This window comes from Atta colombica, unplaced genomic scaffold (genome assembly GCF_001594045.1).
Source record: "Atta colombica isolate Treedump-2 unplaced genomic scaffold, Acol1.0 scaffold107, whole genome shotgun sequence".
Classification (NCBI taxonomy): Eukaryota; Metazoa; Arthropoda; class Insecta; order Hymenoptera; family Formicidae; genus Atta; species Atta colombica.
This window is the reverse complement of record NW_017259192.1, coordinates 3,489,547-3,508,728: the sequence shown is the minus strand read 5'-3', so window position 1 is coordinate 3,508,728 and position 19,182 is coordinate 3,489,547. Positions and strand designations below refer to the sequence as shown.

The 19,182-nt window shown below is 33.4% G+C and overlaps 1 protein-coding gene across 1 annotated transcript in view; it reads right to left on the bottom strand.

Annotated features, from left to right (window-relative positions):
• Positions 1-1,100: 1,100 nt before the first annotated feature.
• The window catches only part of LOC108692344 (neurotrimin-like), an 85,573-nt gene continuing 67,491 nt past the window's right edge, over positions 1,101-19,182 (bottom strand). Inside the window, exons 4-8 of the mRNA XM_018200554.1 lie at positions 14,591-14,746; positions 9,952-10,080; positions 8,700-8,837; positions 6,386-6,538; positions 1,101-1,428 (exon numbers count right to left, since the gene is read on the bottom strand). Of these exons, the coding sequence (XP_018056043.1) occupies positions 1,175-1,428; positions 6,386-6,538; positions 8,700-8,837; positions 9,952-10,080; positions 14,591-14,746 (830 nt within the window). The 3' untranslated portion in view covers positions 1,101-1,174. The remainder of the gene's footprint in view (positions 1,429-6,385; positions 6,539-8,699; positions 8,838-9,951; positions 10,081-14,590; positions 14,747-19,182) is intronic.

Below are 19,182 nucleotides of genomic sequence, written 5' to 3'. Positions count from 1 at the left end.
TATATATATATATATATACACAAGAGGATTTATTTATTCTTACTACATAAGAAATAAATAAATTTAGTATTCTAATATTTACATTTTTTAATTTTTTATGATAAAAAAGATATTAAAATTAAAAATTTCATATATACATACTTTGAAATCATGCGAAAAAGATGACTGCAAATTCTAAGAAATAATAGACAATTTTTTACAATTAAAATTATTTGAAATCATGAGCTATGCATAACGCAATTACTCTCATTCTTTGCGTCCTTGTACGTTTTGACATTATTATTAGCAAATTGCAAGCTATGTACGCTTAATATTTTCAAATGCAAAAGTAATGACATATATTTACATCAACATTATTTATATGAAGAGATCACTGCAGCAGTAGATTAACCTACATTTTGCGAAAAATATATTTTTCCTATCACCTTTAATTTTAATCATTTTCTCTGTTTTTATAAAATGTGAGTTAACTCACTATTGCAGTAAACACCTTTTTATATGTGTTTTTAAAATAAAATAATACACCATTAAATTAAATTTTTAACAAATCAAAGTGGACATTTTTAAATGTAATATTAAATATAAAAATAGAAAATATGCTTGCACAAAGTAAGTAAGCGCTGAAATATAATTTTTATGTCTTTGTCAATATTTGTTGGTAATTAATTAGAAAATGAGATTGCAAATAATATGTGCCCCTTTTTACTGGATCTACAGACTTTCTTCTTTAAGTGATGGCGAGGTCAACAGAGTTACCGCTTGAAATGGAAACGGTAAAAGCCAGCTACTCTGGCACCTTCAGCGCAAAGGGGTTAATAGATTGGTGGCTTTCTATGTCTTTAGGGAAGGAAAATCTATTAGTACACGTTCGGCTTGCAATGTGTTAATTACGCTTTTCACGAAGTACTCTGGTCACTCTGGTCTAATCAGCCAGGTATTCCGGACTCCAATCGTAAAAACGATTCTTCGCTCTATGCTTCGCTCTACATTTCGCTTTATGCAAATTTCATGTACAACAGGAAGAGATTTTTTACGGAGAGCAGCGATCCTACGCAGCATCATTCATATCGACATTCCTTCGTTGTGACGTTCACCATGATACTTAGTCTCGTATTTGGAGAACACTTTCTACATTGCGTTAATCTTCGCGTAACAGTTCCTACACAACGGTGGCCTACGTGGATAAATCATCGGCCAATATCACAGTCATGATGGTTATTCCGAAATTCATAAATAAATGACGATGAAACGACGATGAGGCCGTCGCCGATTGAAAATCGATCTGTTCATCACCAATATCGTCGCCCTTTAACATTGGCTCGTCTTTCATACCGACAGCTTTCTTCTCATGATTGTGATCGATCTTCCATGTTTTCTTCGATTCACGCCTCGAGCCTGGTTTGCGCGTCGTTGGCGGCTTATCGATCTCTGAAAATGGCGACACAATAAATTTGATGATTAGAGTTAACGTTACCAAGTAATGTATGAAGTGTGCTTCTGATAAAAAGTGAAATAGCTTTAGCGTGCTTTTAGAATCGCTAATACGAACCTTTTTGTGATTTAAGAGACTAATGAGTATTTTGCTATTTTCTTTCATATAGATTCTTCAGAGAGTTACTTTTCATCTTATTTACTTTTTGAACAAGTTAGTTTTTTCTTTAATCTTTTCACATAATATGCTAGTATTTAACTAACTTAAAATTTATTGAACATAGTGTCATTAATTAATTTATTCTTAATTCAAGAAATTATTCGTTTCAAATTATATAATCGGAAAACTATTATTATCTAAAAGCAAATATAAATAACTAATTATTTAATTGGCTCAAATGGAATTAAATACATATGAGTTTAAATATGTGCAATCCATTATGACAAAATAGAAACATTGCGAATTTCAAAATTAATTATATAAGCTAAAAGCTCATGTAGTTTATGTATTAGTTTAAACCATGCTTATCGCTATGTTTACTAGCATTGGTTTTATCAATTTCAATGTAAAATCATTTGATCAACGGATATCAAAGTAAACATATACAGGCTTTCTATATACTAAATAAAAATATTTATAGGATGGTAATTTATTATAGATGATCATGAAGTTTCACAATTACGGTAAATCGAAAAGTCAACGATAATAGAAATAAAAAGTACATTAGCTAATTGACGAATCAATGGCGAACGTTAGCGCTTAAAAATTGGTGTGATCGTTTGAATAGAGATTGAACGTCCGTCGCAGTATGCAATACAGTAGAAAGCCGCTTTACGTCGAATAGCGTTTGAAGCGTAAATGGCGAATCGAGATATCGGTAAAGCCTGTCCGCGAGTAATAACCGGAAAAATAATCGGCCAGGCGGTCGGACTTTCCGCGCGATGCTCCCCGGTTTGACGTATTGGAATGTCGTCCGTACGGTGTTCCCGCAAACCCGGAGAGCTCTTGTCACTTGCACACTCCGTCGAAATGTCGAGAGTTCGGAAGCGATATTAATTCTCTCGTGCGTGCATCGACATTTCCGCACGAGACGAAAGTAGACTTTTTCTAATTAATCCACAGGATGACAACGTGCAAGCCACACAACGTATTGAGGTGACAATCCCTAACAGTTGAAACTACAAAATAAAGATGAATATCGATGGATTATGACAAGAACAATGTTGCAAAAAGCGTAAAGACAATTGTACTTTTCCTTCAATTTTGATGTAGTGGACATAGATTTATGTAAGCTAGTTGAAAGGTTGAAAAATTTATACATTAAAAAAATTTATTTTAATAAATTTTAATAAATATTTGTATAAATAGTTCTAAATAAATATTTACTAAATGTAAACACATATTTATTTAATCATTGTATTTAAATACAAATCATTAATTTGATTAAATATTTATTCACTGTAAGTAAACGTTTACTTAGCACCTATTAAAAACATATATATTAAAATGTAGTAAATTTTGTTTACATACATTTGTCAAATGTATTTCTACTAATGTAATATTTTCAAATATATTTTAATCAAATAATTTTTATGAGAAAAGAGAAATGTATTTATATAATGAATTTTTTAATGTACATACTTGCCTATGTTTTATCCTTTAAAGGTTCTTTTGCATATTTCAGTCTGAAAGTTACTTTCGTGAAGCAGATGTGAGCCAAATATTGTTGAAATAGTAATCAACTTTCGTTCGAAGTGCAGAAGCTTATGCAACGTTGATTTCAATTCGCGAGCGACAATTGTGTTTGCACTTCTGCAAGGTCAATGCGTTTATATTTACTCGTAGTAGCTGTTTGCAAATCTCGGAAAGCGTACGCTGCACAGTGTATTCGGAAATACAGATGCAGAATGTGTGCTCTCGGCGATCCTGACAGTTCAACAACACAATTTAATAAATACATTAATTAATACGCTCGGACACTATGTTCCGGTTGAATATCGGAATTGTGGTCAGACCTGCGTTACCGCGCCGTTACCGAAAAGCCGTTGAAACAGCCGTCTCGAATACCTTAAATTACGAATTTACATTTATTACCATGCCGTTATATCATCGCCTTTGATGCTCACTGTGTCTGCGGTAAGGAATATTGCGACTGTGGTTTAAGATGCTCAGAGCTCTTCCACCTCACTGCAATTAGCCAGTAATGTGTTCCACCGTAAAATCCGTAATTCTGTTCACTTCACTACTGATGATGCCATTTTATGATAATGTGCTTTATAGCGCCTGAAGGAGCAATAATCAACCGTAGGGCTAAAATAATTCAACTTGTCTTCTTTCCATTTATCTTTTATCTGTCTTTCGCAAAGAATTATGAATAAAGCGAAAAATTATGGATATACCTTTAAAAGTTTCATTCGCACCATCAGTCTTAAAGAGGTAAAAAGCATCAAACGATGGAGGAACGCAATTGTTTTATTAGAACTCTATACTATACAATCATAGAAATTAGGAGAAACCTAATAACTCTACACGTGGCATGCATATTATGTCTGCACGTTCAGGTAACTTATTAAACACAATTTAACGCAACTATAATTTCAGCATTGTAATATACCAAGGAGATAGATAATGATAAAATAGTAATTACATTAGTAATCGCTAATAACTTTCAGGAGTTACTTTACCGTATAATAGTAGCGGATATTTCGAAATCAGATTTGCTGGGCCAATTGCGACTTAATTCTTTCTCAAAGAACATCCGTTTCTACCGGCAAGCGAAGCAAAAGTGAACTAATGACCATGGCTACCACAGCACGTTTATCGGTCATATCTATACGCGCGCGCGCGCGCGCGCGCACGCTCCCTCATCCGGCGATATAATGCAATTTGAATATAGGCCATCATGCACAGACTTTGCATGCCATGCGTGCACGTCATTGTACAGACTCGGAACGAGCGACACGGTGGCGCAAAGTTCTCTCGCAGTCTTAGTTTAAAGCATCCCCTTCGCGACTTGTTCTCTTTTCGCGCTATGTCCGTCGATAATTCGTCCTTTCTTACCCTCTCTGCCCTGCAACTCTCCTTTAAATTAAGCTCAAGTAAGATTTCCATCGAAGTTAACCGACTTTAGCGGAACATGTAATCCACAGACCAGTGGCCCCCCCCCCCCCTCCTCGCGGTAATTATTGCTAATATTGTTAAACGTGTCGCGCTGCCGGAAAAAGCTCCCGATAATAGCGACAGAGAGGCGTGCTAGTCGACTGACGTTTTAACGGAACGCAAGCCCGTTGAATTAAATTGCTGAGCTAATTATTGGAGAAGTGATTCGCGAGAATGGAAATTCGTGATGGTCTGTACAGGCGTGCGGGCGTGTCCCCGGGCTTTCCCGTCGTCGCTTCGACCGCAGCATTTTATTTGCAATTGTCGGAAATTAAGTGCCTCACTACAGCCTCTTCTTCCCCTCTCCCTTTCCGTTATCCAATCATCATGAACGGCGATTTTTGTTAAAGCCATCGTTTTCTTCCTCTCTCTTTGAACGCACCGCTTCCGTCCGACCTCGCCACCGTCGACACTCTAATTGGAGAGACGACCAATTAACATCAGCGAGATCGAACGGAACAGACGGGTCGTGCTTTACGCATTTGGCGTGCTTGCCACTTGAACCTCATGCGTGAGATCCAATGAAATATAATGACGGCGAGCAGAATGGATGCGTGACGTAGTGACGCGAAGATGAGATGACATGACGTGTGACGCGACTCAATGCGATGCGACGTGACATTACGACTCGGTCTCTTATTCCTTATACTTGATTTGCAGCGACGATTTGTCTTCTAGTATATCTCCTTATGAAGTTTATTTTCTCTTCGCCTTATATTTCTTCTCGCGAAAAAAAATGACAAAATTACTAACGTTGTTAACTAAGCGACAACATTTTTCATCTCCTGTAAGATCGCTATTCTTTTACCCTATCAACGCGACGAGAGTAAGTGGTAGAACAAGGGTAAACAGGTACGGAGGTTGTCTAGCTTCCAAAGTTCATATGCATAGAACGATGATAGAGATCAAGCGACGGCATCGTGGAATGGTGCGGGAAACGAGGGGTATTGGTACACTGAGATTGGGGCAATTACGTCGAGTAGGCAATATCGATCGGCGATAAACCGATAAGTTATCCGTTTAAGAATCGTGCCCGCCTCTGGTTAAATTTCGAGACAGGAGAGACGTTTCGTTGCTGTCTAAATAACCGTGTTGTCGGGATATAAGTAAATTTTTTATTCATCTCGCCGCGTACACCATTACGCCATAATGAGTTTTAATCTATACGTTTTCATGAAACACGTTTAACTACAAAATCCGTATCGTATTTTCCAGTAATAAGCAAAACTAATTTAAATCCCTTATGTAAGATTAATGCGATTAAAAATAATAAAAATAATATAATAATATTAACGTAAAACTTGAGTTTGCGTTATCTATTAAAATGTAATATTTATATTATTTTTAACTATTTATATATATAAAATATATAGGATATGCAAATAACTAATTCTTTTTTTGTACCTAATTTTTGCGCGCGATACAGGTAAAACGGAAAATAGAGGAGAGCAAACAGAGTATGGCAACATTTATAAAATAAAATTTAATTATCAGTAAATTATTTGTATCACATAATTACGTCAGATAATCACTAGCATGAATATTAAAACACACGTACAGATAATACAAGCAATAATATAATAATATACATATTATGAAAATTAAAAGAGATATTTTTAGCGCATGAGGTTTTTCGTACGTAGCATGCAAAATGAACAAAGAAATTAGAAATCGGCTTGAAGTAACGAACGATTAAATGTTTCTTTATGCGAAGATAAGCAAGTAATGTACAAGTAATGTAAAAATACGTTACGTGCAACTTATGCAGATTAATGAGTTCATAATGTTACTCACTGTAAAGTTTTATCTTTCCATCGGTCTCTCCGAGGGAGTTCGTCGCCACGCATCGGAAGGTTCCGAAATCCTGTGCTCGTACAGATTTTATCACGAGCTTCATAAGTATTTCATATAATCCTTTAGGAATTGTTTCGACCTTATAATTCTCGTCTAAAAAACATTGAAAACATCGGTGTATAGATTAAGCATAGTAAATATATCGAAATCGCAAACGCTAATTTCCATAGAGATTTACGTGTTCAGCGCGCATACATATAACATTAAATGTATAGTTTATAAAGAAACACATACTCATATCAAATTGTTACATCAAATGTGTGAGCCAACAAAATCAACAATAATTAATAAAACAAAACTTATAAAGCGCACGTATGACTAGATGAAAAATACACTCGTTCCTCCTAATCGAAGTCAATGATTCAGAAGGTTGTTAACGGGAAACGCATGACGCACAAAACTGGCTTTTTCGCGTTGATGCAATTGTACTTGTCTCTCGTTAAAAAGCTAATTCGTTTCGCGTGTTTGCCGCGAATGGAGGAGCACTAACTAGACAGGCTTCCATGGCAGCCCGGAATAACAGAAAATTCCGGATCGATGCAGCAGTAAACTTCATATTTACGTTCCAAGCCGCTTAAACATTACGGAATCGCACAAAGTACGGAACAGACCATGTTGTTCGCGTGAATGTCGTTCTGGCACGTGGAAGACGATGTGAATGTCGATTTTCGTGTTATTAGTTCCAAGCTATACGACTGTCGATGCGGAAAACAGTTATTTCAGAGGAAAGTTTACCGGCGTTCATATCGATATATCTTGTTATTCGAATATGTGTTATTCGAAACAATAAAAAAATCATACACTTCTATAAGAGTTTATTCGCTGCATTCTTCGATTATAAGAGTATACGCGATTTTATGAATATGTATTAAAAAATCTGTGGAATACGATACACGCAAAAAAATTTTGTTGTAAAAACATTTCGTTGGGATATTTCTGGTAATGAAAAAGAACATATAAAATTTGTATGTAATAAAAGTAAGTTTAATATGTGACCGTACATTCTGATTAATAAATTTGATATTATACATTTATTATACATTTATAATATTAATAATTTATTTATAATAATTATACATTTTTTTGTGTCATTTTAGGTAATCTATTTTTTCTTGAATTGATTTATGTTTTATTATCTATATTTAATTAATGTCTTTCTTTGATACTTTTATTATAATTATTAATATTAATCTAGTAAAACATAAAGTAATGCTAGCGAATAATATTATTTAGGTATTTGTATAATGTAAAGACTATAGAGTAGCACTGAATTTAGAAATATCGGTTAAATGTAATAATAACAAGAATTATCTCTTTGTAATTAATTTAAAAAAATTTTAATGCTAATATTATCCATCGATTTGTGAGAAACTTTCGTCAAACGCCAAATTAAGCTACTAACAATCGACTTTGCTATAGTAGATAAAAATTTTGTCATCTGCATAAAAAGAATTTCGCTTTCTTAATTAATTTGAAGATCATTCATTATAACGCTTTAAGGAAAAATTTTAGCTTGTTCGAAGAGAATACTGTCACGGATTAACGACACGAGATGGCACGCACACGTCTTAAGTTTTAATGCCACTGCCCTTGCCCTTAAACCCTTGCATATCGCAAAGGTGCATGGTAGCAATTAGAGTGAAACGACCACGTTAGCGCGGTGTAATTAAGGTGAATTGCATTACAGCTGCTCGTGCGTGTACTTCCCGACGTGCGCAAAAAAAGGAAAAAAAAAAGAGAAGAAGAAGGAAAGAATTTGTAATAATTATTTCATAAATTGAAATAAAACGCGCTCTCGGTTTCATTAAAACTCTCTATTTTTTCTAGTTTTGAAACAATGAGTATTATTTATGTATTCTTTAATGATAAATATTATCTTAAGAAGCGAATTCAATGTTCGTATAACTTGAAAAAGAAATAATTAAAACTTATTTTATCTCGCAATGAGAGAAAAATTTAAGATGGAATTAATAGTATCACTGTCTTAATATCTATGATAAAAATATTAATATCATTTTGCATATTTGTGTATGTTCTATTCAATTCACTCTGAAATGTTAATTAATTAGTTGTCCGTCATAGTGACAATTGATTTTTATTTATGTTTAATAAGAGCATAGAAAGTAATTTAAAATATTTACTTTCCATAAAACTGCTTTAATTAAATTATTCTTTTTCTGTGCACTATTTCTATATTACTGTTGATAAAAGCGAAAAGCATATTATATTTGGACAAACAGAAAGACATGCTCACCATTGGCAATAGTTTCGTTCGATGGCTTCGTCCAATATGTGATAGGACTGGGATGAGCTTCACTACGGCATTCCAACGTAACAGTTTGTCCCTCGTAACCACCTACTAGCTGATTCTCAATCCAAACCATTGGCTGAACTGTGCAAGATAATATATTTCAATAAAATACAAAACACCATTAAAACACAAAAATTACATGTTATTAACCTTAATCAAAGGAAACATTTTTTTATTTTAAAAAAATTTGTTTTCTCATACTTTATTGAATTTTTAATTATCGTAAGATAAGAAATTATACAATATAGCACTGTATATTAATTTTATTATGTACAGTTCTACAAACAGTTGTTTTTAATGAACAAAATCTAGCTGATAATATAATGTTAAAATATTTGACATTAAAAACTATATAAAGCTGGGAAAACACGGTACAGAATTTAACGAAATATCCAATTTTACGAACTCATCACAAGGTACAGCTGACGTTTGACGTAAAAGTCTTACTAAAGCTCCAGCCCCCATTTTTAAAACATGTTCCCTCGAAATAGGGCTCTCTTATTTTTTAATCAATCCAGAAACGTCACTTGTCCTTTTAGTAAGCGACTTGTTATATAGCGTAGTAAAATTACGTAGCCAGCGGCAGGAAAGATTTAACTCCGTTTTCAGGAACAATGGCCCTCGGGATCAGCTATTCACCATGCCTACCCCGAGAGGCGTCATTACGCGAGATCGCTCACACCACATGCGAGTACGACAATTTAAAATATATTTTGCGACAAGCGCCCGACGCGCGATAAGAAAGGATTTCTATTACTAGGACGGGGCAGAACTGTATAAAATATCATTCGTATGCATTTCCACAATATATATATGCGTGAAAAGCAAAGGATGGAAACGGAACAGTTAGAGTTTGATTGAATTAAAATTTACGAATTGAAATCCTAATAATATTACATCGCGTATGGTATATTGTATAACATTCTGAAAAGATTAATTCTGGAAAATTAATTCACGATGATTGTGTGAATAAATTAATTCTCGTTTTTTCAAGGGAGATTAAATAATTTCACGTAATATTTTTTTTCGCCTTGTAAAATGGAGAGAAACGCATTTAATTATATTTCTCTCAATCGTAATGGAAAAGCCATTTACGCAACGTATTTCACCACGTTTCACGCTACCGTTTGGCTAAAAGCGTTCCTTAGTATTGGTCATAAAACGGAATTTAGGATCACGCAGCAAAATTACGTACAGTGAACAGTGAGGAGGATCCGTTTACTGACTGTTGGTGGCACCCCGTTGGACGCTATACAGAGATACGGTCCCATATGGAGACGCGTGATTCGTGTTATTTCCAGCTCCGGACCCACGATACTCCCCGCTGCAACAGTTTACATATGTAGATATGCGGGCATACAAATTCATATGGACATGGATTACGACGCATTATTATATACGCTTCGTTCATCGTTCAGTTAAACACACCTATGACACGATCTGACCAATTGCACATATTAATACCGTGCCGTTAATTTTTAAGCATTCCAAATTACAAATATATTTTTGAAATTACAAATCATAAATTTAATCATCTCGGCTTATGATTGATATTATCTTTTATAATAAAAGATAATAATTTAAATTGTTTAATATTACGATATAATTTTCAGAATCAAATAATAAACAAAGATATGATAGAAATTATGTATTATTGTAGCATAAATATATTAAACTCTTTTATTTTTTGAGATCAAAAGAGAGAATAAGATATATTTTTATATGAATTTTGAAAAATATATATAGAATAACAAAAAAAGTTTTGTTAAAACAAAAAATTTCGGATTATATTAATCGATCATAATCATATTTGCACGTGATTTATGAAGAGGAAACAAAACTCTTTTTGCTAGCATTATATCAATAAGATAATTTATTTGTTTATTGGAAATAGCGAGTATATTCAAGAAAATCATGCCTTTTGCGACATAATATTTTTTTGTAAAAATCTTTTTCTAAAATCAGAAAGCCTCTGTGGATCCACTATTTTCGATTATATATGTTTGATATTTAAACTTATTATTATTAGAAAATGCAAATACAGTAATAATAATAATAAATGAATCTTTGTCACATGAAACAATGAAATATACACGTATCCAATTTTGACAAATAACTGACTAATAACGTTTAAATAATGTTTCTTCTCATTTTCTTCATACTTTCTCATAATATATACTGTATATATACGTTGCATGTAATGTGTAGTGTTACTAACTAAGCGTATATACGATAATTAAGTAGCAAGCAAGTAGCAACATGAAACATACTTAAACTTATGTTCTCAATTTTGCGGAATATTGAAAACACGCAAATTATAATACAGATAGCACAAATATATATCCTTCAATTCATAAAAAAGCAATTAAAAGATTTCGCAATATAATAATGAAAAAAAATGGAACGTTGATTCACTAACATAATTTCATTAGACTGCACATTGTATTAAATGGAACGTAACATAAATATTAATATGCAAAAGTGGACAAAGTAGCACTCATTACGTCAGCTGTAATTTCATATGTTGTAAATTAATATTTGCTCTCTGATATTTTCCAATAATTTCTGTTTCGCATGTTGCAATACGGTCGACTAGCTTAATATTGCGAAACAATTGATTTCAAGTTTAATTAAAATGTGTATTTCCTTAATTTCGATATTATATAATTAATCGTGCTAATCGATTTGTACATTGAAATTACAATTAGTTCCGCGTCGCGAGTGTGTAATGAAGTTAAATTGACAATCTAGCACATTCATTTCGAGATTGATTATCATATAATTTACATAGTTCCTTTACAGATCAACGGCCTACCGATGTGTAGGTATCTATATATCGTCCTATTATCAGAATGATAGTTTCATAATTTACACAATATGAGAATTTACAACTTATTAAATAATATTAATATATTTAAATAATTATATACATACATAACAAAGTATACTATTTTAATAAAATTATCACAAAATTTATGAAAGTATAGAAGTATACACATACATGTACGTAATAAGAAAATTTTAATGTCAAATATGATAATTAAAATTTTTCTTTAGAATTCAAGTAATTCAATTAGCTTACAATATTATTACGTATTGCATTTAATTATTAAGATAACTATAAAATATTCATGAAATACTTATAAAATATTAAATATGTAAAATGTAATTATCGTTTTTTAACAATTTTATAAAAACTATTGTATAACGATATAATTTTATTGTTAATTATCACATTTACTTAAATTAATAAATTATTCCATTTATTCTTGATTTGCTTTTAGCATTATTTTATTTATGTTAGATAACACTTTGTCAATAGCATTTAAATATGTATCACAAAATTTGTGTGTAACAACGTCTGCATATTTTGATAACAATTTGAAAAGCTCTTTCATTCATGCACCTGTTGAGGCTTTCGAGGCAAATTCGTACTTCAAACTTTTATCGTGTGCAAAAAGCAAAATTTCTTAGTATGAATTATCATACAAATAAGAAAACGCCGAACACTTTTCTCAACTATTATAGGTCAAACGGAGTGCACGGACTTCGATTGCGAAAATCGTAAGACCGATAGCGCGTTTCCGAATACTCCATTCTACGGTACTTATCATCTAATGGAATCACGACTGAATCTTTCCACAAAATCGACATAAGACGAAGAGACGAATAGAGGGACAGCGAGACGCGACAAAATACTTAAAGTGATTTCTTAAAATCGACTTCGAAAAAATGGAAATTTCATCTGGTGAATAAATCATCAGAAGTCGTCACAAATCGATATTTCACTATAGGGCGACGTTCTCTCGTTTCTGACCCTTGGCACGATTTCACACGAAAGGATGAAAATATATTACGTGTGTGTTGCACGTCGGTTTGTTGGTCTTTGAGAAGTATTCTGAATTCAGTATGGAGACGAATAGAAAAGGAAGAAGATGGCAAAAGAAGAGACGAACTTTTGAAGTCGTAAGAGAAAGAGACTAAAGCAGTACTTTAGCTATCTGTCTGATGTACAATCGAAATGTCTCCGACACTTGCTTGCGCAATTAGTCAGCAAAAGATCTAAACAATCTTGATGCGGGTGGCGCGTAAAACAGAAATGCCAGTGAATGAAGGTGACAGCTGAAAGCATGTGATTGGATTGAAAGAACGGCAAATCTCTCAGACGAGATATTTTTCGAGAACAAAAACTATTGAAATGAATCACTGAATATCATTAATCTTTTGCCTCAACCTCAAACACTGAAATAATCAATTATGAAATCTGTTTGAATGTATTATCAAGTCTCATAAAAAATTGTTTAAAATATAAATAATTAGAATATAAATGTTTAAAAAATGCATTCAAATATATTCTTATAATTATAGAAATAAAATTTATTTATAAAAATTAAATTTTTATAATAATAGTTTTTTCAAATGTTACATGTACAGGTTTTCGCTAAAGTATTTAAAAATTTAATTGGATAGAGATCTGTAAATGATTTTGTTAAACCATCAAAATAATGTAGGACACACAATCTGGTTATTAGAACTCAAAACTTTTTACAGCGTTGCTCATTATATTTGAGTGTCCTATATAATTATTTTGATAGTCCAACAAAGTTATTTTCAGATCCGTATTTAGTTAAATTTTTAGATACTTCAATAAAATCATTCTTTCTGTGTAATAATCAAACTGTATCTTCGTTGAAGAATTGTTATGTATTAATGGAAAGTTCTCGTTAAAACATTCTATCGCATTTGTATAACATTCCTTTTACAATAATTAAGAAATTAAATTACATGTTGATTACTAGTTCCTGTTAGATTTTACTCAAGATGGCATAACGACAGAAATTCGTTCGGAATTGTAAACAAAATTAATTTCTCACCGAATGGGTTAAATAAATGAGTTTATATTATAAATGCTCAGCAATTCATTTCGATGGACATTACGCTGGCGGCACTTTGCTGATAATAACATCAGGAAAGAAACCATTTTGTGTAACGAATCGTTAAATTCTTTCGTCAATTGCAAGAGACTGTAACAGGCGGAAAGATAGTAAGAGAGAGAAAGTAGAAATTACTGTTGAAAGTATTGTATCATCAATGCAATAAGGAAATAAATTGAAAATCAAAAGTTTTGTAAAAATAAAAATATATGATAAGCAAATGGATTAATAGTACAGAATAAAATTATTAAAGAACAAAATATATTTCTTTTACATGCATTCTTTATGATATATAAAAGTTCATTCTCGTCTATTTTGTTTAAATTTTTCTATTCATTTCTGTTCTATTTCTTGTTTAAAAAAACAAGAAAAATTTGTGAATCGAATACATGTACTTGACGATATGTTAGAGATCCAAGAAAAAAATTTGCTTTGTTTATTTCATTTACGACTTTTATTCGATTATCAGACGTGTTCAATATACAATGAATTCAACAAAAGGCACATTCATATCGATTCAATGCCATCCATCAAAACTCATTCAATGATACGCTACGAGAGCACAATAAACGTCTCGCTCAATCAGCGCGAAACGAGATGGCGAGCTTTCTGTCACTCTGTTTTGGAGTGAGATCGAGAAAAAGCCTCGGAGCTGTTCTATGAGTAGCGGGTTATGTTCAATATACGCGAAACAACGCGAGACAACGAAGCTGATGGGGTTGAAAGGAGACACAGAGATTGGTGAGAGGAAACGAGACTCTATCTGGAGTAACAACCGTCATTCGTTATACGATATACGCGACAATTGGCGGCCAACGAAGCGGTACACCGTATGATAATAGTAGTAGTAGTATACTAACAATAATAGTAGTAGTGGTATAGCAATATGAAGATACGTACCCTGCCAGTTCGACAAGCTGATCGTACCACCCGCTTCACGACGCCACGTGACCGTCGGCTCCGGTGTTCCTGTTGCCGCGCATCGTAACGTCACGTTGCTACCCTCTCGCACCACCATATCCGTACTGGTGGGATAGTCCAGGATGTCCGGCGGTACTGAAACAATAACCACATTGTGACGAGAACATCCCAGAGGTTGCATGAACACGAGCACGCGCGCGTACCAACGCGCGCGACTGTGCACGATGATCATTCGTGCGGACCAGATAGATGGTTATCTCGCGACGAGCGGATCATGCCCCGCCGTCTCCCGTCGTGCAATATCCCACGTATATATACACCGCACACGCCGCGGGAGCACGCGCGGCACCCACGCATCCTGGGGTTCGCGCCCCATTCGTTCGCGCGGATGGAGGATTCGCTCGTAAAATCTCGATTCGCTCAGCAGTTCTCGCGTTCGTTTGAATTTTTGCAGAATTCCGGACTACGTCCGTCCCGGGCTCACCCTCCGCTTCCATAGGGAAATACCTTTTTGTTCCATTGAAGAAATGATTTCTTTCTGTTTTCTTTTTTTTTTTCGTCGAGGTGATCTTTCGCGCGTGACTTTTAACGGTCCGTAAAATCCACATTACTTTCGACTACTGTCGCAGCCAAAAGCTCGACGGGAGTAGTACGATGACGCGTAGTATTAGGGCGAATCTGCTTTTTACGGCACGTACGTGCCGTCGAGCACGAGAGCAAGCAAGCTGCTGGATAAAATTTGGATAAGGCTTACTTATCAAGCAGATATGTAAAATTGTCATGAGCTAGATTACATACGAAATAACTGTAACTATTATAATTCGTATGGCTATGCACGCTTTAAAGCACGAAATTACAATTTTTTTCATTTATGCACATACATCTTTAATATATTTACATAAATATTTGTAATATATGTTGTTTTTACGAATTTTACGGAATGTAAAGAAGTTACAATTTATTAGTTCTATAAATTAATGCACGCGAATAATACAAATAGGATCTGAACTGACTAAGAGAACGATATACATGGATTACTCAAAAGACACTATATAAGCAATTAATATATCATGCAAAGTAATTCATTAATATATCATGCAAAGTAATTCATCACGTCGCTTTATCCAAGTTTAATAAATGACAGCTGGATTCGATATGGCGAATTGTTTTGCACTTAGACGATACATTAGATAGTTTAGAGTTACCGTCCATTCCACTAATCTGAATAAATAAATCAACTAAAGCAAAATCAATGCTAATCTAGGTATTTTGAGTTGAATCTCTCTTGTCTCATTTGCATCATTTTTATGCTAATTTATCTCGTTATAAACAATTTAAATCTGTTATTCGACCATTTTACACAAAGTTCTGTTCTTCAAAAAGATATGACGACATAAAAAATACATGTATTTGAAAAATAAAGCGGCTGGCTACAATCGTGAAAATTTCTCTCTTGCTTTAACAAACGCAGTAAAATATTCCAGAGAAAAACCACTCAGCACGATAGGGACAAAAATTTGCAGGAATCTCGCTCTTCTTGCGGTTTTGAATTTGTAAAATGATTGAACGAACGTTATTTATCCAAATGTCTTGAAACCTATTCATCAAACAAGTTTAAATATAGAAGAATCATATTATTATATCTAGAATGTGCTTTAATAAAGAGAGCTTCATGAAAGGAATGTAAATTGTATTGTAAATTTAATTATATCTTAATCTGCTGTGGCGATTATCGTATTAGTTAGTAACGCAAAAGCTGTATTCTCGGACTACGGACTATCATATTAGTTATCAACGCAAAAGCTATATATTTGGATATTTAAATAATTAATTGAATTTTTGATAATTTAAGTATAGTTTCTCTCATCCTCTTTTTCCTTTTCTATTTAAAAAAAGATTGTGAAGAATATAATTGTTATAATTATATATTTTAATAAAATAGAAGCTTATTATAAATTAGTTAAAATCTGTTCTATCTCCTTATCATTTAATTTTTATTTTATAAATTATATAAATATGAAATTCACAATCAATTAATGAATATTAATTATTTTATGTCTGGCATATAAATTATGTATTATTTTCGGTTTGTAAATTCACTTCACATAAAAAGCAATTAATAAAATTGCTCAATAGCTTTACTCAATCTTTTTAAAGGATTGATTTTAATTTAACGCGCGAGGTATTCATCTTTTTCGATGTATGACATATTTGGCTATCTTGTTTTTTTGTGTGTAATATATATAATAAATGTTAATGATAAAACATTATTTTTATATGCGTAAATAAAGTACTTGATCCTTTTTTATTTTAATTATATAAATGATATAAAAAATTTCAAAAATGTTAAGAATCTTTTCGAATTCTTCTTTATTTACATGAAAAGAACGACTTTTTAAAATATTTAGACATTTAGCTAGACACATATCTGAAAAAAATTTTGTTTGGACCATCAAAATAATCATATAGGATGTCCAAACTGGTTGCTAGAATGTATTTTTGAATCAACTAAATTATTTTCAGATCTACTTAACTTTTTAAATATTATACTTCAAAACCGTTCTTTCCGTACAAATATCTGTTTTACATTTAAATTTAGATGAATTAATAATTTGCTAAATTTTTACGCTAGCATCAGCAACACAAAGATTATTCGCGTGTATACGAAAACGATTTTTCCAAAAACAACATAGGATATAGAGTAAGATTTATTATAAAATAAAGTTTATTATAAAAATATCGTCGGCTCTTCGCACATACATGCACGCACGCACGCACGCACGCACGCACGCACACATACACACAATGATCAACTAACATACTTTTTGCGAAAATAATCTTCACCGCGAATGGGAGGTCATTGACGCGATACATTTTTCGCGGCAACAATGCGAAGAATTTCGTTATCGAGTTGCTTTCGAAACGGAATAGAGCCGAATATAGCTGGTACACATGCAGTTTGTACATCAGAAAGACGGCTGGCCAGGAATGGTTTTCCATGGCTTATACGCGGACTAAGTTTCTTTCCCGGTCACGAAAGAGAAGCAACCTTCGTGAATAGTCCTCTCTCAGAGACCGACGTCGCGTCCCCCTGGTGAGTTACGAAAGACGTGTTCGGAAGGCAAAGAGGTTCCAAGACGAAGTTTCCGCGGATGCGAAAAAGCTACCAACACGAATGGTGCTTTCGTGTGCTAACGAGACGATGAGGGTGGACCGAGAGCTACGATTGCATAACAGCGTCCGAGAAGCACATTAGGAATATAAAAGCTTCTCTTTACGATAATCGATAAATAATTTCTTTTTATTGCCGATAAATAAATATAATTAACGATAATTATACTATAACGATTTCTTTTTACAATACATAAATCTGAATAATTTTCGTTTTCAATATACATATATTTCGATAAACATTTTAATTCATTATCAAATAAATCGGTCAAATTTATTTTATATTTTGAAATATTCAATAAACATTTCAATGTATAAAAAGTCGACAATACACAAGACTACAGTTAAAGCAGCATCTGCAGTACAAAGTATTTTTGCAATAAATGTTTGTGTGGTTCAACAAAGAGAAAGTCAAAATGATGTTCTCTGACGACATAGTAGGATCACGGCAGAACAGTCAAATATCGAGAGCAACCGTACAGCAACGAATTCTTCCAAAGAATTAAGCGGGCATCGGCCATTGAGCAAAAAGCAATTCCATGCCGGCATCGCTACGCCCGCCGCCGTCACAGGTCACAGAGATATCACCGGGTCCGGTGCGCAATTCATTTCGCGCTTTGCCCCGACTGCGTCGGGCGCAAACGGGGCGAAAAAAAGCGCCGTATCCGCAGATAGTATATTTATTGATACGGGAAAACAATTGGGTCGAATTTATTATTTCACGCGTGCCCGCGCACCGACGCGCGCCGTTGTTTTTGTTTGCCCTCACGGGATCGCATTTTATTCGCGTGGATTGTACACAACCACGTTTCATACCGCCGGTATCTTCGAGTGTCCTTTTGAATGGCCGCTATATTTTGCGACGGTCCGATAACGTTTGAAAAGTTCGATCGGTCGAAAGCGAGCCAGCGTTTAGACCAACGTGACACTAAATTGATGCGTACGCGCTGATCCTCGATGATCGAGTTACGCAAAGGTACAGCAAGAACTATCAACCCTTTGCCATTTGAGATAATTTCGAGTAATGCAATATTATATCTTTTATTTCTATCGCTATTAACATTACATAATAGCAATCGATATCCTTTCTCAAAACGTTATAACGCTTTATGTAAAATTCGAAAAACTTATTTTGTAAATTATAATAATTTATTTAGAAAGCTGTAGAGATATATGTTATAAATATCGCTTATAGCGTGATTAATTAAAATCCATCTTAATAATTTTATCATATGTTTTAAAAATTAATTGTAACAAAATTTGAAGTTTTTTTATCAATATAAATAAATGCATCAAATTAAGAGAGAAGAAAGAAAAAAGATATTTTATTATCTTTTAATGACAAAATAAATTGGCTTTTTTTCTATGTAACTGCAGTATTTAAATCCGATCTCTCTCTC